Below are 23211 nucleotides of genomic sequence, written 5' to 3' on the forward strand. Positions count from 1 at the left end.
TTACCAAAAATACAAGGGTTTATTAACAGACCATCATCAACTCAACATATGCCTGCATTTGGGCAAGCGCAGGGTAAACAGCAGGGCCTTATCAGAACATGCCTCATTGTATCTTTACCACAGCTCCACAGAGTGGGTGGGGTACATTCATTAGATAAAGTCTGAAGAGGGCACCAAGGTTCTACCTTGACTCCAAGAGGGGTTCAGCAAAAACCCTTTCACAATCAGATGAATAGGATTAGTAGAAATCATCATCTCCTTTTTCCACTGATTGCTGATTCAGAATCTGCTGCTGCCTCCGGTACAACTCAGCCACCTGCAGCCAGAGAAATATTATGGAAAGCTGTCCATTTTCCATTGCCATTCACCATAGTAACCCTACACACTGCTACCTAGTCCTTATCTACAGTTTCAGTGGGTGGAATCCAACGTAGCACTATGGAGAACATTCTGTCAGTGCAAGGATTTCTGTTTGAACAATGGAACATTAACCTTAATTCAGTTTTAGGGGGTTCTCCTAATTCTCTGGGGAGGACATGGGGCAGATAAGTGCGGAGGAGAGGGAGGAAGTCCTATTGTGCAAGCAGAATTCCTTGTGCTGAAGGAATGTGTTAGAATATTGCCCAGTGTTCCTAAACCTTTAGATCTCTGGAGGGAGATGGTTCCTTAATGTCCTAAATTATACAGTGATACCTTGGGTTACAGACGCTTCAGGTTACAGACTCCGCTAACCCAGAAATAGTACCTTGGGTTAAGAACTTTGCTTCAGGATGAAAACAGAAATCGTGTGGCGGAGTGGGAGGCCCCATTAGCTAAAGTGGTACCTCAGGTTAAGAACAGTTTCAGGTTAAGTTCTTAACCCGAGGTACCACTGTTTATGTTTCCAAAGAAAAACGAGGCCAATCTCTTGCATGTCACAGATCTGTCAAGAAAACCTGAAGATGATCCCTTCTCCCTCCTCACCCGCTTCTTAGCCGGTCTATAGAAATTGAATACTAGAGTAGTAAAAGGAAAAGATGGCTCTGCAGAGTCTGCAAACAGACAATGACTATTAGACCCATAGACTACAATCCCATACATATGTATCCTCCCATCACTGTACCTGAGTACTGGCAGTGGCTTCCTCTGGTTTCTTATCATCACGGATGCGTACGAATCTGGGAAAGCGGAGGGAGATGCCCTTTTCTTCATCAACCTGCAGTGGAAGGACTTGCTGGTCAGAAGTTTAGTGCCTTATTTGTACAAGGCCGTTTCCCCCAAAATATGTTATCTGGAGTTCTAGCCAATTTCAGAACTTGGTGATTTGGATAGCAAGGGAAGAGAAACAGTATAGGATATGCCCTCCTTCTGCAATACATTTTTTGCAATGCGATACTTATTTTAATTCTGAAGAGGCAAATTTTAGTGCCTAGATTACTTGAAGCACTGACTACTTTTTCCTTGTCCAGAACTAAGCCATGGTCTCTTGGGAGCAATCCAGACACTGCCTTTCTGCATATGCGGGGCTCTTTCTATCCATGTCTGCATGCATATGTATACACTGCAGAAGAAAAAAAGTCTGAGGAGGAACACATGAAATACACCAATAATACAGAACTGAAAAATTTGCTCAGACCAATTGCAACGTCTTTCTAAAAGTCAACATTATGACTGATCTGATATATTGAAGCACCAATAACAAGACAGTTCACGAAACATTGAATAAATGTTTGCCAGTGTTAAGCCACTGGCCATAATAAACTTGCATGTTTTACAAAATTATAAAAACATGAAAAACTTTGTAAAACATTACACACTCCACAATACTGTGCAGTGGTATACAAACTATACCACAATTTTGGCAGCACATAATGATTTGAATGGATAAAATATAACTTGCCACAAATTACATAGTATGGTTACTAATAGGACAAATAGTACAACTTTGTAAATAGCTGCAAAATATTGTTCAATAGTAATTGTATCTTCTAAGCAGAAGAGCCCAGAGGAGTTTAAGTATGATGGATGTCAGGACATTCACTGAGCATGTGCCAGAAATAAGAATTTATGTGTGACTTTGGCATTGATGCTTCTAGAAACAGGGTGCTGAAGGTCTTTCAAGGTTGGCACACTTAAATATGAAGTAATCTTCCAAGAAACGTTACCTGTCTTTAAATTATTAAAGCCAAGTGATGGATTTCAGCCAGATCAAAGTGTAATCCAGCTTCTCTGCAAAATTTATTTTTTCTAACCTGCACCCGTAGAAACACATTAGTTGTTCGTTTGATTATAAACACACGTAGCAATTAACAGTCAATTCTGCACCATATATATATATATATTTAGAATGTTTTTCAAATAAAATGTGTTACATATTAACAATTGCTTCAAAATCCCATGAGGAATTCCTATTTAACACATAATCTCTGAAAAAAAGAGTATGTGGTCAAAATTAGTTAGCATTTGATTGTGTTTAGACAATAAAGTTTTGTGGTTTTTCACTAGCACGTTTTCAGTTTGGCACAGTGCTTTACACCCAGTTGTCTTTTGATTCTCCAGTGACAAAACCTAAACAGTGCCTTTATATAGCATGCTGAATTAATGTTCTCAGAGAACTTTGCATTAAAAAGATTTCCTGAATAGTTACATCCTACTCATTACCCACTGTGTATCTAATCAGAATGATTAATGTGAACAAAAAATAGTTTCCTAACTCAAGGTATGTGTGTACTGCCCTTCATACAAATTTATTCCAGGGTGGGACAGTTCAGGAACAAAAAGCAGGTAAGTGAAGTATATGCATCTAAGCCTGTCCTAGTTTTGAGAGGTTTAGTGTAGAATTATCATATATACAATCTCTCACCAATGGCCCATCAATCACTCACCAAACCAGCTGCTGCTTTGTGGACTGGAGAAATGGATAAGTCAGCACACCTCACCTCCCAGACATGCTGAGCCTCTAGCCAGTGGTCAGGCTCAGCTGTTCCACCCCAGCGGTAGTAGGATCGTGGCTGTGGAATCACATAGTCCTGCAATATAGAGACTAGAATAAGTAGTATTTGTATGGACTAGTCCAGAGGAGTTTGCACAATCTTCCTCTGGGCTCTACTTATAGCTGAGGGTTGGGTGCCCACTAAGACTCTCTAGGCATAGGACCCAGAACGCTGGCGTTTCTCCCCTATAAATCAAGAAATAGTTGACTAGAGCAGAAGGCCAGATCCAAGGAGGATGGGCCCCTTCTTTGCCACTCCTAGGTAAAGGTACCCCTGCCCATACGGGCCAGTCGTGTCCGACTCTAGGGTTGTGCGCCCACCTCACTTAAGAGGCCGGGGGCCAGCGCTGTCCGGAGACACTTCCGGGTCACGTGGCCAGCGCGACGAAGCTGCTCTAGTGAGCCAGCACCAGCGCAGCACACGGAAACGCCGTTTACCTTCCCGCTATAAAGTGGTACCTATTTATCTACTTGCACTTAGGGGTGCTTTCGAACTGCTAGGTGGGCAGGAGCTGGGACCGAAAGACAGGAGCTCACCCTGCCGCGGGGATTCGAACTGCCGACCTTACGATCGGCAAGTCCTAGGCACTGAGGTTTTACCCACAGCGCCACCCGCGTGCCACTCCCAACTCCACATAAATAGAAATTCCTTGTAAAGCGATAAGGTGGGGGTGGGGGGAATGAGAATTTCTTCTGTATCAAGCATGAAGGGACATACAGGAGGATAGTTTGTCAGAGCAGAAAAAAGCTCCTACCTTGAGAGAGGTGTGGAATTCTTCTAGGTCGTAATCTGTGAATCCACAGCCAATCTGAGAGTAGAGGGGAAACATGGCTGTTAGGGAAGTGTTGCCTTGCAGAGCTGGCAAACCCATGCGCTGGACATGATGTGGGAAGTGCAAGACCCACTCAGTTTACTTCTCAGACTACTTTCATCTACCCTCCTGCCTTTTAACTTATAAAACGGCAACAAACAAAAGTACTTTTTAAAGTTTCGGGCCAGGTGCACTTGATGCTACAGGGCACCACTAAGCCAAGTGTCCTTAACAGTTGGGTGATCCTGGGGATGCCTTACCTTGCAGATGCTCTGGAACTCCTCGCTATCCTCATCATAGCAAGCCAAGAGGAAACAACCATATACGCCTGCACGTTTGCCCTTGCCCAGATAGGCACCGATCACCACAAGGTCCAAGGTGTCGCCAACACCCTCCAGATAATCTTTCTTAAGCTGGTATGGAAAACAGAGTTACTAAGTGGAACAACTTGTCTGTTCAGGTATATGGGCTGAACTTGTATCTTTGTCTGGAACTTTCAAATGATGCAAATTTTGATTCTGAATTTGAGGTATATAATGTTGCTTTTATGAATTTTTGCTTATAATATCATTGTCAGCATTCCATAAGGACATTTTATTCAAATGAAGAAGCAAGGAGGAAAATAAATAAGATGGCCTCCTCCCTCCAACAAGAGCACAGCCAATTTGGGGAAGGAAGGGGGCAGGATCTTCACTCCTGCCTCAGTCGAGTTAAAGCAGACTTTCTTTTGCCAGGTGGCACTACAAGCTGGACTGGGATTCTGTTCTCACCTTCAGCCAGTTGTGAGATCTCTTTGCAATTTCGTATGTGGCATCCACATCCAGCGTTTTCACCATTAGCCCCTCGCATGAATCTGAGGGAGACAAACCATCCTTATTATCCCAACCTCTATGGCACATTTATTTATCCTGCTCCTTTTGTTAAGGAGCTTTAAGCTGTCCACATGGTTCCCCCTATTATCCTCACAATACTATAAAATAGGTTAGGCTGAAAGAGGGACATGCTCAAGGTCACTCAGTGAGCTTCGTGTTAAGCACAGAATTAAACCTGGGTCTCCTACCCATGACTGCACACTGGCTCTCATTGTGGGGGCTCACCAGGAGTCTAGAGCTTCTTAGGTGAAATAATACAGCGGCAAGGAGAACAGTGAGCCACCACTATCCCCACAATACCTTTGATGGAGCATTCCAGGAAGTCTGCTATCTCATCAGTGTTACTAGTGTCCATGGAGGTTGCAAACAGGAACTGGCCTTCAACTTCATTGAAGGAATCATGAAGCAAAGCCCGGCGCTCAGATAGGGGTTTCCGGACTAGAGACTGGAAAGATGCAGAATTACATGTTTTAAAAGGCAGATACAGAACAGGGACTCCAGTGGGGTGAGGAAGGTCTAAAGCAGGGCATCAGGAAAACAACTGACTGAAAGCACCAAAGATCCAGGTAATACTGGATACACTTACCTGTCCATTAAGGAAGAGCATGTCGAATGCATACACACAAACCTGCACTCGGATCTCTGTGGCCTCTACATCCTGGAGAATAAAGGTGCAGTCAGAGAAAAGGGAAAGTACATATTTTCACAGGAAATTTTCTTTGAAACGTTTCTGCTTATTGGTTTTGTTTTTCCTCACGTCTCTTGCAAACCGCAACTAACAGATGCTAGAAGAGAAATCTCCTTTCCGTATGCCACACAATTTATTCACCGAAGGTACTTATTCCCAAAGCCACAACTCCCACATGCAATACTCTCCTTCCCCAATCCAAACATAATCCACCTCATTATAACTGTGGTGTGCACCATAAAGGTAAAGGTAAAGGTAAAGGTACCCCTGCCCATACGGGCCAGTCTTGACAGACTCTAGGGTTGTGCGCCCATCTCACTCAAGAGGCCGGGGGCCAGCGCTGTCCGGAGACACTTCCGGGTCACGTGGCCAGCGTGACATCGCTGCTCTGGCGAGCCAGAGCCGCACACGGAAACGCTGTTTACCTTCCCGCTAGTAAGCGGTCCCTATTTATCTACTTGCACCCGGGGGTGCTTTCGAACTGCTAGGTTGGCAGGCGCTGGGACCGAGCAACGGGAGCGCACCCCGCCGCGGGGATTCGAACCGCCGACCTTTCGATCGGCAAGCCCTAGGCGCTGAGGCTTTTACCCACAGCGCCACCCGCGTCCCTGGTGTGCACCATACCTGATTAATATTTTTGTAAAACAATCCAGCAGAGGCCACTTACCTTGCGCTTGCGGGTGGTGAGTACCTGGAATGGCTGGATCTGTTTGGAATCAGGATCCCAGGCCACAGCTTCTGCATCCAAAATGCATGATTGCACAGTGCTCTTTTTTACCTGAACAAGGGAGTGGATTTAGCTTAGCTTCCCTTTTGAGACCCAGTAGCTATAGAGATGACCCTGTGTTAGCAAGCCTCCACCACATTCTGTTCCCTCCTAGTTATGCACTCCCTTCACCCCATACTTCTAAATGTTGCTGCACCTTGGGGATACGGCTGACAATGTCGGGGTACTTTGTTGTGTTGTTCTCTTGGTTCCGGCTATAGATGTGCACTTCTCCATTCTCCAGGATGTGTATCTGTGAGAAAGGAAACAGTTGAGCTTGAGCTACAAATGGAAAAGGGATGGGGGTGAATTCCCCTTTTTGGCCTTACACCATGCATCCGTAGCACCCTTACCTGTGCTCGCTCCCCATCGTATTTGTATTCACAGGTGAATGCTGCCTCTTCAAATCGCTTTAATATCTCCCCAATTCCCCTTGTTGGGTGAGCCAGCATGGGCTTCAGTGGAATCCCTGTGGGGAAAGTACACAAGCTGAGATTTACAACAACAGTTTAATCAGCAAGTCATTGGAAGGGAAAGTGACAGCGATCCCTGTATGGAAAAGAACAGGATTCAGGAAACATATGATGGTAATGGAGAAGAAAGGGGCGAGGGAAGCTCAGCATTCCCCCCCCCCCTATTAATATAGCCCCAGCCCAGTATACCCGAAGAAGCGTCTCCACCCTCACTGTTCTGCCCAGACACTGAGGTCCAGCTCCGAGGGCCTTCTGGTGGTTCCCTCACTGAAAGATGTGAGGTTACAGGGAACCAGGCAGAGGGCCTTCTCGGTGATGGCACCCACCCTGTGGAACGCCCTCCCATCAGATGTCAAGGAAATAAACAATTATCTGACTTTTAGAAGACATCTGCTGGCAGCCCTATTTAGGGAAGCTTTTAATGTTTGATGTTTTATTCTGTTTTTAATCTGTTGGGAGCCACCCAGAGTGGCTGGGGACACCCAGCTGGATGGGCGTGGTATAAGTAATAAATTATTATTATTATTTCTTCCCAATTTAAGTATGGAGTTCCCAACTTAAGAGATTCCAAAACATGAAGTCATGCATGACAGAATCACTTCTTACTGTTGTTATAGACAACATCTGTGTTTTAAAATATACACACCCACAGCCAAGAGGATTAGAAACTGGTTTATTTTGTTTCTGTAAATGAAAGCATATGTTTTTTAGAAATTTTTGTTTTGCACTGGTTAACAGTTTTCAGAAGAAAACTGAGAGAAGGACAAAAAAATTCTAGGTAGAATCAGCAAAAAAGGTGGAGCTAGCCAGAACCCTGATCAGAGGCAGGACTAGAACTGAGAGGGACTTTCTCCCTTGTATTGCAGCTAATTTGAATAGCCCTGCATATTGGTGTGAGAGGGAGGACCAACCCATCAGAAGATTCCCTCTTCCTTGTAGGAGAATAAATAATTCTGGAAAAGAGGTAAACACTCTGCTGAAGGCAATACATTAAATTTCCTTCCACACGCAAGACAAATGTTCTAGGTACCTGGTGTGATCTTGCAGTGATGAGGCAGACTCTCCACACCATGTTCCAGAAGGACAGGCACAATAGTATCATAATTTGGCAGCTCACTGAAAACAAAGTAAACCAGAATGACTTAAGATTTCTGCTAAGGCCTTGGTTCCAAGCCAAGGTCTTGCAAAAGAGTAGTACTGCTTGCAGCCCTAGGCTGCTGATTCAGAAGCCAGCACTACTCATGCAGCACTCCCTATGGCTATGTATCTCTTCTCTGGCATTTATTTGCTCTTGCAGAAAGTTCTATCAGGCTCCAGGTTGTAGGAAAGAAAGGCTAACGTGAGAAAACCCCACATTTTATTACTAATTTGATAATTTGCACTCCAATCTGATTACAAGACAATAAGAGCAACCCTCTCCCCTTCCCTCCCCAGAACAAGATGTGCATTTAGGCATTGGGATAGGCTGAGTTTACACATAAAATGCAAACTAGCAGATTAACAGTGCCCACAATTACTATTTTACCACACATGGTTATTCTTATCATTCCAGAATGGATACACTTATTTATTTTAGTCTGGAGAGGCCCACATACACGTGGCTGAGAGCAAAAAGATCTGATATTCCCTGAGGTCCCATTGCTCTTTGAAACTTTAGCTATTTCAGCCTCTGAAGACAGAGAACTAGGGACAGATGAAAAACAATTGGGTCTGAACATTAAGCAGAAAGTTACTCACCAGAACGCCTGTTTAACAATCAATGCTCTCTCATCCAACCAGTTTTTGCGCACTTCTGCAGACTTGCCCTTTGAAGCATCCAAAACTCCTGGGGGAAATTCTATAGAGGGAAGAAATATATCTATTCCCAGTGGCTGACATATAAACTGCTAAGGTCCCTGTAGCTGGGATGTGCCTTTTTGTTTATGATTTCACTATGAAAAATACAGAATCTGTTAAACACAGTTTTCAATTTTAATTCCTAACCCTTAAGCTTGCAAGATAACAAGGAAGCTTTTATACATAGACAGTATCTGGAAACAGATCAGGAAACAAAGGGAAGCTGAGCGTGCTTAAATATATTGCCAAGTTCCATATCATTCACGGCTACCACAGCCCAACTTTTTGTCTTTCTCCTATTCCTTCTCCTCCATGTCTCAAAGCTTCAAATTCCACATTCTTACAAAATCTCATCTTTGGAAATAAGATACCCATTTATTCGCATTTAATTCTGACCAATTGCAAAATACACAATACTCTTGTCCTGTGGATGGCACCAAATTCCCTACATGCAACATCCAAATGCTTGACATTGGACACTAACTATTCCCAGCTGCAACAAAACACAGCTCCAACCCTCACTGCTGTATTGTATCCTGAACTCACTTTGTCCTGGAGGAGTGAGTGATGCTGCCTGGGCCAGAGCAGACAGGACAGACTGCTCTGCTAACCCAATCCTCAGTTTTCCTTCTAGTGACCTGTGATACAAGAAAAAAACCAAAACCCAATTGTAACATTACAAGGCTGGAATTGAGGGCTCTAGGAGGACTCTGTGTGAATGGGTCTGTGTTTGTTGGAAGCAGGGATATTAGGAGTGGGGACTGAGAAATAGGGTGGTGTGTGGCAACAATAAACCAACGGGTAAGATAGGAGTGGGAGAAATAACTTACAGTATAGTTTTAGGGAACAGAATGTTACAGGGGTGCAGTATGGAGGTGCTAAAGTGAGGATATGAGAGGAGGCACACTAGAGGAAGATATATCTCACTCACCGAGCAACGTAGCGAGCCTCTGAATAGCGGCAAGCAACAAACAAAGTCTTGATAATGTCAATCTTCTTGTTCATTGACTGAAAGGGGCACAAATGGGAGTTAATGATGAGATGCATCTGGAGGGAAGGGCAACCTGGCACATACTTCAGGAACTCTTTTTAGTGTTATATAATGAAATACAGTGGAATCCCCATTCCTCTGCCATACATGAAGCATATATCTTGGTTGCTTCAGACATCATGTGAATACATGTGTTTTTGCCCAGCTTTCACTGACCTGAAAGAATGGACCCTGATGTTTCTGAATACCTGTGTTTAACTGCTCCTCTTTTTATAATGCTGTTTTACTGCTTTTAATTGTTTTTATGCTATTTTTGTATACTGCTTACAGATTTTTAAATATTAAGTAGCTTAGAAATGCTTTTAAATGAATGAATGAAGATAGCAAGCTCACAAAAATTGTGTTCAAGTTAATGCTTTTACAACTCCCCTCCCAGATATTAGCTTATAGCTATGTTCCCTTGGGGACTCTGTAGCCTATCCTTTGTATGATTTGTAGTAAAAGAACAGCCCAATCTAAAAGTACAGAGGAAAAACCCTCTGCTTTAGAATCCTTGTACTATTTGAGAGCCCTCGTACCACACATGTATACTCCTTGAGCACAGCATTATCTGTGCTTTATTGGAAGACATCACATCAGATATGTTGTACCAAATGCACATTAGAGGAGAAATGCTTTGGGGGTGGTGAACTAGATTTGGATGGTGGGCCAGAATTACTATATCTCTCCACTGTGTAAGACAAATTTGGTAGGTGGGAAGGATGGTCCACCTGTCAATCATCTGGTGTTATAACATCAGCTGATCTTTTTTGCCTGCAGTTTCAAATCCAACTGTGCAGGCAAGTGCACTGGTTGCAAAGCTCCTTTCGAAGTGTTTCACTGGTGGTCAGGTCTTGCAAAGCCTATTGCACAAACCATAGCAAACCTCCTTGGCTAAGCCAGGTCTTTACATGCTCCACAGATGAGTGTGGCTTGACAAAAAGGGGCTAGCAGGCCAAATTAGACCCATGTGCTGGAGGTTCTAAGTCTCTGCTTTAGGCTTAACCTGACCTCAATCTTGCCCCTTCCCCAGATAACCCAATGCTTTCTCTTGACGCTTGTCCCTGACCATCTGTGCCCAATCATCCATTACTTACAGAGCTTCCTGTCATGTGCCCAATGGCCTGAAGTTTGCCAAAGACAGAAGCAGCATCAAGCTTGGGTGGGGCAAACATGGTACCCTGTGTAGTGCGGCTACTCTCAGCAACCAAACCCAGGTCTCCCTTTTCTGCTGCTTCTGCCTTGATCTGGTCCAAATTACGACCTACAGAAGGAAGGAAGGACCACAATGATCATGAACACCATGGTCTAGCTCAATCGCCAATTTCTTATGAATTCCTGACAGTCTCATCATTTAGATAAGGACAGAGGCAGCCATTATTACATTGGTGCTGAATGCCTGGAGATTAGCAGTAACTGTAACTGGGCAAACTCACCTGTGGCCTGAGCCAAAGCTTTCATGAGGATGGTTTTACCAATGCCCAACTCTAGGCCCTCATATGCTGGGCCTAACCGGTTGAGACAGAGGTAGACACAGGGCAGCAAGTCCTCTGGAGACAGAGCAATCACAGAGCGGAAAAGATTGCTCAGGGTCTCTATAATTTTCAACCTGGCAACATAGATCAGAAGCGTGTTAGAACAGCTTGTGGTCAGATAAAATGCTACCCCCATTCATTCCATGAATTCTAGAAAGTGACCTTACCGGGCAGATTCCTCCTCAATCTTCTCAAAGGTACGAGCTACTGCCAGGTATGGTACCCTGTCAGAGGAATGAGGACATGACACTGGTTCAGAGCCATGTAGCTAAATAAGGACCAGGCAACAGAGTCAGTTGCTGCTTTCTTGTACCTTTTACATTGCCTGGCAAGGGCTGTGGTCATAGAATGTGAGTATTAAAAAGTCTTAAGTCATACCAAAAAGTCCATCCACCTTCTGCATTGACTGAAACAAGTAAACCAAGATACACCATAGAAGAAAGCCACTTTCCCCCTCCAACCAAAGCAAAGCACCCCAACATGGAGCGACAAACCAATGACAAGAGTGCTTTTTTGGACCGTTTAGAATCTGACCTCAGGGCAGGAATTGGATTAGATGATCAATGCAGTAATTTTCAGCGCTATGATTCTATGGTCAAGCATGAATGTGGCTAACATGAAAACAGACAATCCAAACAGGATGGCTAATCTTTAGCCTTCCTGATGTTGCTGGCCTGCCATCTTCCCTGACTATAGGCCATGCTGCCTGGAGTTGAGAGTCCAACAACATCTGGGGGTCACAGGTTAGTCACTTGTTATCTATGCTCTCTAGGGGTGTATGAAGGTAGACTATGGAAACAAGGGTTGAGACTAACAGCCTTCTGTAACACAAAAAAGGCCCCCACCCCAGCAGCACTTACCTCTGGCCAGGGCCCCAACAAGCATCGTTTACAGGATGATAGTTTCCCTTCATTGGGTTGTAATTTGTAGGCTCAAGTCTAAGAGATGGCTTGGCAGAACTATAATAGTAGGAAATAGGCATGCAGTTTGACTGTGACTGTCATGTATGTGTTCAGGCAACTTAGCAAATAAGTCCACAAAGTTTTCAAACCATTAACTTTTTCTCTTAAAATAAATTAGTTCACCTGCACATGCATAATCCACTGTTACTTTGTTTACAATAATTCTCCATCTCCTGATGCTAATTTTTGGCTCAGCACAAGCAAGTGGTTGTTTATAGATCTCTCCTAAAGACAGACGGATAGGATCCAAAATGGTTCAAAGTTGGTAATCTTATTTAGACAAACTAGCACTGACAAGAGCTGAAACTTTCTAGCATTACTAAATACATATTAGTTAGAAAAAGATAAAACTAATATAGTCAAAACCATTTTAGACCCCACATGTGACTAGATACTTGAGGGTGTGGAATTCAATGGCACCTTGAGAAATATTAGTAACCCCAACTCTTCCCACAAAGCCAGCCAAGACCTAGATCAACACATATTATTTCCCCAGGCATTCTTTACCCAGTCTGGGATTGGAGTTACTAGCTTTTTCTTATAATCAGTACTAAGCTAATCAAAGCTCTAGGGATAGCCTTCACAAATGTGAGAAGGAACAGAGAAGACAACTAAGTTAAATTAGCAACTCATCAAGTGAATGAAGGGGCCAATAATGACCACAACCAGTGCTTTTTTTCCAGGGAGTACTCAAGGGTACACATTACCGGCACATCTCTCTCTTTTTTTTGTTAAAAAGTGACACTTACTTTAACAGCTTCATGGCGAGTACCAGTACCTATTTTTCTAGGGGGGGGGGGGAAGCACTGACCACAACCATCAATTCAAGTGTCTCCTTGGACAAGGAGATTCTCAAAGTAGGCCTAGTTTATGCAGGAGAGAAGATGGGTAAGAATGAAGGGTGATTGTGGTGGGATTCCTTACTTGGGAATGAGCAGAAACATAGACCAATTCTTCTATACAAACAGTGAAACAGAAAGTTCAAAGTTTGTCAAGGCACTGTCTGCCAGCCCTAACTTATCACCATCATTACTGTTGTTAGAAATAACAAACATAACATGTACAATTGTGGGGCTCCCAGACAGTCCAAAACAGAAATATTTGAATTTATTGCCATCTATGGTGGTTTTTTTCTGTGGAAAAAACACTTTACAGTCTCTCTTACTGTGCTGCTACCATTACCTTTGGTTTTCCCTCCAATCAACTCTCCCAAGTGAGCAAAAATTAGCTTGCTTCCATTCAGAGTGGCTGGCAATTGTATGAATTCCTGCATGCTACTCTAGAGTCCTAACCTGGTGGTAACACAAAAGAAATATAGTGCCTCAAATGGCACTGATCACTTGCCAGTCAGCTTTGCTATTGGATTCATGGCCATTAAGGCTCTTTGGTGCAGATATGTTTCCTCCTGTCACCGGCACTTCTTTTTTCTCTGTCTTCACAGAGGCTTTCCGAGGGGCTATAAGGCAGAAATGAGACAAATGTGGCAGTTTCCCTCCATAGGTAGAACAACTATTTTGGAGTACTGATGAATCTATGAGAATTACCACAAACTTAGGAGGTACTGGAACCAAGTCTAAGACTTTGGAAGCATTCTTCAGTAGGCCAGACTCTTAGCCCCTTCTTGGGCTATCAACAGTGAGATTTCAGAATCACTTCTTATTTTTCATTTTCCTTTTTTATTTTATTAAATTTGTCAGTTGCTTTATCTTGCCCAGGGCAATCCAAAGCAACTTCCAATCAAACAAATAGACAATAAACCCCACATAGATACATTAAAACCAAGATGAAAGAGGAATACATTAAAACATCCCACACACTTCTAAAAAGACCACAAATAGTTAAAAGTAAAAAAGGCCTGGTTATAAAGGGAAGTTTTTGCCTGGCACCTAAAGATATATAATGATAGGGCCAGGTGAGCCTCACTGGATAGAGCATTCCACAAATGAGGAGCCACTGCAGAAAATGCCCGTTTTTGTGTTGCTGACCTCTGGACTTCTTGCAGAGGCGGCACATGAAGAAGGGCCTCAGATGAAGTGTGCAGGGTCTGGGTTGGTTCATATGGGGAGAGATGGACCTTGAGGTATTGTGGTCCTGAATAGTATTTTGAATTAGGCTCAGAAGCTAATAGCAGCTAGTGCAGTCGGACCAGGATTGGTGTTACATGCTCAAACCATCTTGCCCCAGTGAGCAACCTGGCCACTGAATTCTGTACCAGCTGAAGTTTCCAAACAGTCTTCAGAGGGAGACCCACAAACCTCCTGGCATCTGTTATCTCCGTGTTATGCAGTACAGTACTGGTGTAGAAGGTATTCTTTCTTCCACACAAAGCTCTTTGCCAATCCCTTTCAAATTTCCTTTCACAACCATTCTGACTAATTTTATTTTTAAAAAATCCTTTATTTTCAAGAATCCAAAACTCTCATCATATAGTGGTTTCTAAATGGGGCCATGGATATACCGTATTTTTCGCACCATAGGGCGCACCGGACCATAGGGCGCACCCAGTTTTCTGGGGGGGAAATAAAGGGGAAAAAATTATTTTCCCCCCAGGTGCGGGGCTGGGGCGGGGGAAGCTCGAGCTTCCCCCGACCCCAGCCCCCAAACAGGCAGCTCTTTGCAAGCCGTGGGAGCGCTCCCGCTGCTTGCGGAGAGGTCCGCGAAGCCTGGACGCGCTGATCTCAGCGCGCGCAGGCTTCGGCATGCAGGCAAGTCTCCACAAGCAGCGGGAGCGCTCCCGCTGCTTGCGGAGAGGTCCGCGAAGCCTGGGCGCGCTGATCTCAGCGCGCGCAGGCTTCGGCATGCAGGCAACTCTCCGCAAGCAGCAGGAGCCCAGCGCTGGGCTCCCGCTGCTTGCGGAGAGGTGTGCAAAGCCTGGAGAGCGTGAGGGGTCGGTGCGCACCGACCCCTCTCACTCTCCAGGCATGGTGCGAAAGCCTGCATTCGCACCATAGGACGCACATACATTTCCCCTTCATTTTTGGAGGGGAAAAAGTGCGTCCTATGGTGCGAAAAATACGGTATTCCCACACAACAGTGGGGATCTAATAGAAGTACTATCATTTGAGCATGAATATTTCCATCTACCATATACTCACCAAAAAAATTAGAGATGGGCTTGCTGGATGGCTTAGGGGGTGCTGGTGTTGTCTCTTCCTCTGCATCTTGCTCAATTTTTACCTGCACCACTTCTGAATTATCATCTTTCATTTCTTCTGTCTTGATGGACCCCTCATCTGGCTCCCCTTTTGTGCCTACACAAGAAGGATACATTCCCACACAACATTCTCAGTGGGGATCTAATAGAAGTACTATCATTTGAGCATGAATATTTGCATCTACCATATGCTCACCAAAAAAATTAGAGATGGGCATGCTGGATGGCTTAGGGGGTGCTGGTGTTGTCTCTTCCTCTGCATCTTGCTCAATTTTTACCTGCACCACTTCTGAATTATCATCTTTCATTTCTTCTGTGTTGATGGACTCCTCATCTGGCTCCCCTTTTGTGCCTACACAAGAAGGAGAAGACAAGGTCTAACAGACTTCAAAGAAGGTTCATTCTGGATATCTGGATATCATCTTGTACCTTTCTTCAGCCTTGCAACCTGGCATCAGAAAGTACTCACCCTCTCCATCCTCATTATCTCCTTTCCATCTTTTGGTACAATGTTCCTGCTGGATGCTATCATGGTTAATGACTTCTTCCTCTGCTTTACGTTTAGGGAGCTGCTTGCGTGCTGAAGGCAGAGATAAGTCTTGCTGATGGACAAATTGGCACTACAATTTTCTTAACAATTAAGATAATTTATTGTTGGTACAAACTAAAGTAAGAGTTAGTTGTCACCTCACTAGCCCCCCAGCCAAACTGAGATATGAAACCTAGGAGCCAAATGTCACCTTAAACCTAGGTTATGGATGCAACAATGGAATGTCACATTCACAGACATTAATGATGTTCAGGTCCTATGGGTTCTGTCTCTGCACTTGTCTAGCCATAATACCACACACTGATGTGTTAGCCTGAGGGAATTTTCCCAAAAGGGTTCAGATGGTAGGCTGCTGAAAGGGAAGTGAAATATTTTAAGGGAAGCCTTAGAGAACACCATGTTGGAAGCCTTAGTTCCAGTTTTTCTTTGCCTGCATTTACTATTTGAAAATTCTTTGCATTTTTCTAGGATTGCTATGATTGAAAACTACTTCCCCAGGCTCTGGAATCTAATGAATCCCCTATGTGTATCTCAAACTGCAAGTTGTCCTTCTGTTCAGAGCCAAATTTCTCCAGTTAAGAGGAAACAGCCTGGTGATAAAGCTATTCTATTACTTTAAAGTGTGCAAGAAACTTTTCAACACATTTGTGATTTCAACCTGTTCTGCTACATCAGAAAAAATATTTTATTGCAAGTTGTGGGTCCATCCATCCTTGCCATCTTGATTTTTCAAATGTGTAACACAGGGGAAATTAGGGAATTTAAATATGTGATGTGCATGTATGTAACAGTCTTTCCAAGCAGCTAAAAGAACTAGAAGTGGCACTGATCAATAAGCCCATATTCTAAACAGTGCATGCTTACTTAGAACTAAACCTCTCTAACTTCAAAGAAACTTACTTTCTTATGTGTTTAAAGAATAATTTCAAAACAAATGCCACTAAACAAGTCTTATAGCAGAGAGGTGAAAGTTGTAAGATAAGAGCCAGGTCAATATTCCATTATGCTATCATGTACAGAAGAAGAAAAAAACTAAGATTTTATGGATGCTCTTGATGACCAAATGGCTGGGTACCTACCTGTTCTACGCCGGGGAATGTAGGTGGGTGAGGGAGAATTAGAGGTAGCTGGGCTGGTGCTTTGTGAGGTGCTCTGCGCAGGAACCTTTTGCTCAGGAACACAGTCAGAAACCTAAAAAGGCAGAACTGCACAGTAAAAACGTGTCGGCAGAAGAAATAACTCCAAATAAAAGTGTTGCATTCTTGGGGCTGGGCAGGACAAGAAAACTACCTGAGAATCAATTTAATGTTGAAATGAAAGAGGCACTACAAACGATGCGGTTTTGAGGGTAAAAGGGGGATGTAGCAGTCTTTATACATAGTGATGAACCAGGGCACCCTAAATACACTAAGTTGCTGGAAACTGAAATCACACCCAAAAGACCAGGGCTGCAAGACCTGAACTACAGTTTTCAGAGATGGATTGATTTCTGCATGAATAGTTATTCAAAGATCAGGGCATGTCAGAAAGGGGGCCTACCTGCTTGTTATTATCTGCCTCTGTATCCTTTTGTTTTGGTTTCCCAGAATCCTCTTCACTTTTAATAACGGAGGTGGTTTTTTGGGCTGCAGTATTCACTGGGGAATTTGCATGGTGTGTTGTACCATTTACCTGTGGTTCAGAATCTACAAGTTTCCTGAAAAGAGACAGAATGCTTAGCAACAGAACAACTGGACATATTATTATTATTATTAACCTCAACTTTCCTCCAAAGATCTCAAGTTGGCAAACATAGTCTTCCTCAATCATTTTATACTCACAACAGCCCTATAAGGTAGGTTAGGCTGAGAGATAATTACTGGCCCAAATTCATGAAGTGACATTTATGGCTGAATGGGCATCTGAATTTGGATCCTAATCCAAAACTCTAACCTCTATACCATACAGGCTCTCCCATGTATGCATAAGCCCATCATCCATCCCTAATGCGGTCTTTTTGAGCTGGATTCATTTCAAAATCCATTCTAGTTTATGTGCCATCAGCAAAAAGCAGGAGCAAATGTTCTAGTAGAGAGGTTTAGGTAGCAATTACACTTCAGCCACATTGTGAAGAGGTAAAAAGAATTGATGGTGTGGCAAGAATTTACTTTTACACCACCTGTTACCCAGGTGAGGGGGACAGCTTTTAAATAAAACACGGAACCAAGAGAACTACAGCAAGATTCAGCAGATCCAGTTAGGGACTTGGAGTTTATTAGATACTATTGCAAAAGGACCAACTTAATGCGGCTATTCTAGTCAAACCACCACTTAAGAAGGTCTGCCATGAGAAGAATTAAAACAAGGGTTTTATAGGCACAGCACACAAAGAGTCATAAAACACCTAAGCATTCTCAAAACATAAACATCCTTCTACATACATCAAGAAAGGTTACATGACAAGTAAAACATATATGGGTCTATATATTCACCCCCGCAATCACCTTGAGATCCCCCAAGAGTGTCCTGGCTTTTTAGTCTCAAATGTTGTATTTCTATCACAATTTCCTTGCCAACCAGGCCTTCAGAAGGGTTGTTTACATTCCAGTCCCTATCTCACTTCCCTTGTCCCTGGGACATTTCAGGAAGCTTCAAGGAGATGTTTGGATTTACACTCTGATGTTAACTAGAACAACATAACCATTTGTGCCACTTTCAAGGTTAGATAGGGTTTCTTGTTTATGGCCTAGAAAGCACAGGGGTTATAAAATATAGGCACACAGGAACTACACATAAAAACTATTCAGTGATGCATTCTATCTTTCTAAACATTAGATGTTATTAATATCTGAAACATAATTAAATCAAAATGTACACCCTGGGTCTCTGATTCTTATATCAATGTCAAGGAACTTGTACATAAAAAGTGAAAAAGCAAACAGTAAGTAAAAGATCAAACTTGTTCATGTTAATAGTTACATTAAATCCTGACACTAAAACGCCTGTGAAGTCTCTCTTTCCATATTCTCCTGTTTTGTTTCATGGACTACACTTGTCTACTCAGAATTAAGCCCTATGGATGGGCAAGAGTTTATTGGATTGCAGCTTTCTCCTAACCAATTCTAACTGCTTTGGAATGCTCTTGTCCATCACATTATACAGTTCCTTACCAACCTTCTAAGAGGGTCAACTCTTTTCAGTGTTGGAATGATAAATGCTCCCACTCTATAATAATAACAACACAACCAATGACATAATTATAACAAAAATTAAAATAGCAAACCAATAAAAATATATTTCATATTTAAACAGATGACCATATTGGATTGCTGAACAGTATTTTTGGTTTTCCTTTAAATTTCATTTTTAGCTTCAACAAAAAATCTGTTATCCAAAAAAGTGGGATATAAATGTAATAACAGTAATTAAAGCTTCTTTGCTTCTGAGAGAGAAACATGTGGTAGAATTGAAAAGCGCTGCTTGGAAGTATAAAATTGTTTTACATTAACACTGTTCCTAATTTGTACTTCTTCACGTGTATTTATCTAATATCATTAAATGCATTCTAAATATTTTGAGAAAATACAGTGGTGCCTTGGTTCTTAAATGCCGAAAACCCGGCTGTCAGCTATTGTTTCCAGGGCACCTGCACCAATCAGAAGCTGTGCCTTAGTTTTCGAACATTTCAGAAATCAAACGGACTTCCGGAATAGATTAAGTTCAGCGCTTTTGTTTTTGCTATTTATTTTGCATTTTTGTTTTTGAGGCTTTTTCAGTTCACTTGTTTTTGTGACTGTGTGGAACCCAGTTCAGCTACTGATGGATTGTGTGACTGCGGAAATGGATAAAAGCCCCCCATTCAAACAATGACTATCATCAGTGCAGGTAAGAAAAAAAATAATTTTTATTTTTATCATCTACAATACTGTCTTATTTATTTTATAGTACAGTATATTGATTATTGCTTTCATTTTATGGATCAATGGTCTCGTTAAGATAGTAAAATTCATGTTAAAATTGCTGTTTTAGAGGTTGTTTTTAAAAGTCTGGAACGGATTGATCTGTTTTGTATTACTTTCTATGGGAAAGCACACCTTGGTTTTGGAATGCTTTGGTTTTGGAACAGACTTCTGGAATGGATTAAGTTTGAGAACCAAAGTACCACTGCATTGTAAGAGTAAAACCAAAAGGCTCTTACTTAAAAGCACTGGTCTTCAGCAGATTTTATTGTGCATGTGTGGAATCTGGTATTCTGTGAAAATTTTGCATCCTGAGAGTTTCAAACTGCATTAAAAAGGGGGAGTAGTGTACAGTTTTGTCCATATACCAGTGCATACCCCAATGTGACTTACCTTTTGGGGGCAGGCTCCTCTTCCAGGTGATTCTTCTCTGCTGCTTCTTTTCCAGGCTTTGTTTGTGCCAGGGGCTGGAAGAATGATCTGCCCAGATACAAATAAATATGGTTATGTCTGTTATCTTCCTCTACTCCTGGCAGCAGAGTTCACCTACTTCTTTCAACAACAGGACTGAAGTTATCAGTACTTCTGGCTGTTCGAAAAGCCAATAGCTCCCCCCCCCCCCCAATACCCAAGAGAGTTACACGGGTATCTTAGGCAGAAATAGTACACATGATGATACATGGCAAGTCAGTGGTGGTGGAGTGGTTAGAGTGGCAGACTAGGAACTAGGAGAGCAGGGTTCAAGTCCTCCCATGCAGTCATGAAGCTTGCTAAGTGACCTTGGGCCAACTAGTCCTTCTCAGCCTGACCTACCGCACAGGGTTGTTGTGAGGATAAAAATAGGGAGAATGAGAACCATGCACACAGTACTGGTGGGTTGGAACCCACTAGTGGGTTGTGGCCTGATCCAAGGTGGGTTGCTACAGGAAAACTACCACCGTGCAAATGTATGGTGAAAGATTAAGAAATGGGTCCCCAAATGCATGTTTGGGTTAAAAGCGGGTACTGGGTCTGAAAAGGCTGACAATACCTGCTCTCAAGAACGATCACACTGTTCAGCCCGGCAAAAAATATTTGATAAGGAAACATTTCCCCAAGTTGCCAATTTCTATGTTTGAACATTTGGGGGGGGGGGTAGTTCTCCTCATTCCCACATTCCAAGGTGATGCTTACCTTATAGTGCTTTGCATTGTGCAGCTTTGCATAAGGGTAGTACTGAACCTGCTGTCAGAATAACAACTCGACTGGCCACTTCCGCAAGGCAAAGAGAGCACAAATGGGGTTCATGGAACAGGTTGTTAGATTCTATCCTCTCATGGGCTATAGCTGATAAAAATGAAAAGAGGAAGCAGATGAACAAACAAGTGATGCATTAGTTCGAGCCTGAACTACTCCCAGAAGTACGGCAAGACCTCATCTGGGTTGATTTTAAAGCTCATGCAAATAAAGTATAAATATTAATCCATCTCATGATGCAGTACTTTATATTTTTCATGATCTTGCTTTAAGTGTTGATATCCATTCCAAGTCATTGTGATATGACAATTAGAAATGAATATATATATATACAGTATATATATATTTAAAGGCACGACAGTGGGAGCATGCTACGGAGTATACACGACACCTCAAACATTCACACATACATACTTGTACTGTGGAGGAAACCCAAAAGCGTAGTATGAATAGCTAGTCTTATGAGACACAGCTGTCTGGTTCACAATACAGTGTCTCCACAGTTACAGTTCCCTCCTAGTCAGCTGAGAGACAGTGCTGTGAGCCTCCACAACCCTTTTGCTAGGTACAAAAAAAGAGGATGGAGTTGGCGAGGGACTGACAGAGGCACCTTAGGAAAAAGGAGAGCACTTCCTGTAGTGTCACTTGGCCCCAGTTGTCCTTGAGACTAAAATGAATTTAAATAGGAAAGGGTGGTGGGGGGAAAATGCAGCTAACTTGTGCACCCTTCTACACATAATCTTACATGTATATAGTGAACTAATCAAGACTACTGTACTAGCTAATGATTTTATATCCCCCGTCACTAACATGGATTAGAACTGTTTTACTCAACTGTGCATAAAACACCTCAACTACAATTTTGTGTGTGTGTGTGTGTGTGTGCGCGCGCAGTCCCCCTGTAAATCCCTCATAGTACTATGTGCCACAAGACAGCATAGAAGGGGATGGCAGCTACTGAATATATGTGTGTGAAATTAAGGCTTTCTTTTTAAAAAAAGAAATTATGCTGAAACGCTTCCTGTGGCACTACACAGCGAAGAGCATGCAACCTAAAAAAAGGAAAGATCTGTGAAGCAAAAGCGACAGTGGAGAAGCTACATTATCTGGTGCCATGTCTTTTTCAGGGTCCACAGGAACATCCTTGTGCTTCAGCTGCATAGCAGAGAAGTGCTAGACCTCTTATGATTAATCGACTTACAAAAAACACAGTAGGCAAAATTCCTTGCAGCTGCTACATATGTTGCCTGATAGAAAGCAGGGACAGGGTCCCTGAGCCTTTAAAAGTTGTGGAAAAGGAGAAGCTTCAGCAGGAGAGGCTTTCCTCTCCTTCCTAACTTTTGAAAGCGCAGGAACCTCAGCACCCAAACAGGCTCACGTGCCCCACAGTTTTATCTAGTTTCTCGTGTCCTGCCACATTTTAAATGACCAAGAAACAGAACTCCGGATGTGGCAGGATTTGTTTCTTTCACCAGGAACAGGCTGGTTGGCCCTTGTTGGCACAATAGTATCACTGCCTGCGCCCCTTCATTTTGTATGAACAAACGTCGCCACACCTTCTGTTGAAGAAAGGCGTGCGGGGGGGGGGGGGAGGGGAGAGATAGAAAAACGCCGCCCTCATAACGGCGAATGAGACAAACAACGAACGAATAAACCGATTTTCGTTTAAAGAACCCCATCCGCTGAGAGGAGCTGAGGAGGTGAAAGGTAAAGGCCGCCCCCCTCAGCAGCCACCTCCAACGGAGGTGATGGTGGGTGTGATGGGAGCCAAAGAGAATAATACCCGACGGCCTCTTGGGTCCCTGGGAAGAAGAGTAAGAAGAAAAAAGGGGGCAGGTGAGGGGGCGCCTCCTTGGAGAACTGGGGTGGGGGGAGGGGTTGCCACATTCCCGCCATTCCCCCCCCCTCGCGAAAGGGGGCCCCACTCTGCCTCGCGCTGCCCAGTGAATTCCCGCCAAAACTTTACCCCGCCCCTCCCCCCTCGTTGTGAAGGTTCCTTCAGCGGCCTGCACGCGACAGTTACCTGCACGAGCCTCTGCAACGTCGATATCGCTGTCTCTCTCTCTCTCTCTCTCTGCCGCTTTGCAAACCTTTCTATTTTTTTTCGCGCGAAAATCCAACTCTGACAGGCGGAGCGACGTCACACACTCGACAACCCTCAGCACGCTGGGAAACGTAGTTTTCTGGTGGTGGGGAATCACTCTTCCCCCGTTTCCATCCTTCATTCCGTGGGCATGCTGGGAAATGAAGTCCAATCTGAGGCAGCCGAAGCGCTTTGTACTACTCATAGTCGGGCGGCGGCATCCTAGAAAATGGATTTATTTATTTTTTTAGATCGCATTCCACTTTTTGACGTCCTGCACTCCGAACTGCTTAGCGAAGTGCGTG

The 23211-nt window shown here is 43.3% G+C and overlaps 1 protein-coding gene across 6 annotated transcripts; it reads right to left on the reverse strand.

Moving 5' to 3' along the window:
* Nucleotides 1–22998, reverse strand: LIG1 (DNA ligase 1). 6 transcript variants are annotated; one of them, XM_028702431.2, is made up of 28 exons: nucleotides 22847–22998; nucleotides 20761–20913; nucleotides 19981–20067; nucleotides 17189–17345; nucleotides 16729–16840; nucleotides 15569–15679; nucleotides 15296–15451; nucleotides 15041–15196; nucleotides 13290–13401; nucleotides 11844–11942; nucleotides 11151–11207; nucleotides 10885–11057; nucleotides 10546–10712; nucleotides 9350–9426; nucleotides 8965–9056; nucleotides 8320–8419; nucleotides 7613–7698; nucleotides 6463–6578; nucleotides 6267–6362; nucleotides 6011–6121; nucleotides 5242–5313; nucleotides 4956–5100; nucleotides 4554–4636; nucleotides 4044–4196; nucleotides 3727–3780; nucleotides 2865–3008; nucleotides 1103–1195; nucleotides 1–316 (listed from the first exon to the last, which is right to left on the reverse strand). In XM_028702431.2, exons 2-28 carry the CDS (start codon nucleotides 20790–20792, stop codon nucleotides 239–241), a joined length of 2919 nt encoding a protein of 972 aa, XP_028558264.2. In that variant the 5' UTR covers nucleotides 20793–20913; nucleotides 22847–22998; the 3' UTR covers nucleotides 1–238. The 6 variants fall into 6 exon arrangements, with proteins under 6 accessions (XP_028558264.2, XP_028558269.2, XP_028558271.2 ...); XM_028702435.2 differs by lacking the exon at nucleotides 1–316 and adding an exon at nucleotides 2145–2231 and having other exon boundaries at nucleotides 1101–1195; XM_028702436.2 differs by lacking the exon at nucleotides 15569–15679.
* Nucleotides 22999–23211: the final 213 nt, after the last annotated feature.

Source organism: Podarcis muralis, chromosome 13 (genome assembly GCF_964188315.1).
Source record: "Podarcis muralis chromosome 13, rPodMur119.hap1.1, whole genome shotgun sequence".
In the NCBI taxonomy this organism is placed as follows: Eukaryota; Metazoa; Chordata; class Lepidosauria; order Squamata; family Lacertidae; genus Podarcis; species Podarcis muralis.

What these genes read in the sequence shown, in the direction of transcription:
- LIG1 (XM_028702431.2), bottom strand. Translation starts at nt 20,792, where the DNA reads ATGCAAAGCTGCACAATGCAAAGCACTATAAG. An exon ending in TCACTGCAAGATCACACCAG is followed by an intron (nt 6,579 to 7,612) that starts GTACCTAGAACA and finishes CTTTCCCCACAG; the next exon opens with GGATTCCACTGAAGCCCATG. An exon ending in TGCTCTTCCTTAATGGACAG is followed by an intron (nt 5,101 to 5,241) that starts GTAAGTGTATCC and finishes GCATCTTTCCAG; the next exon opens with TCTCTAGTCCGGAAACCCCT.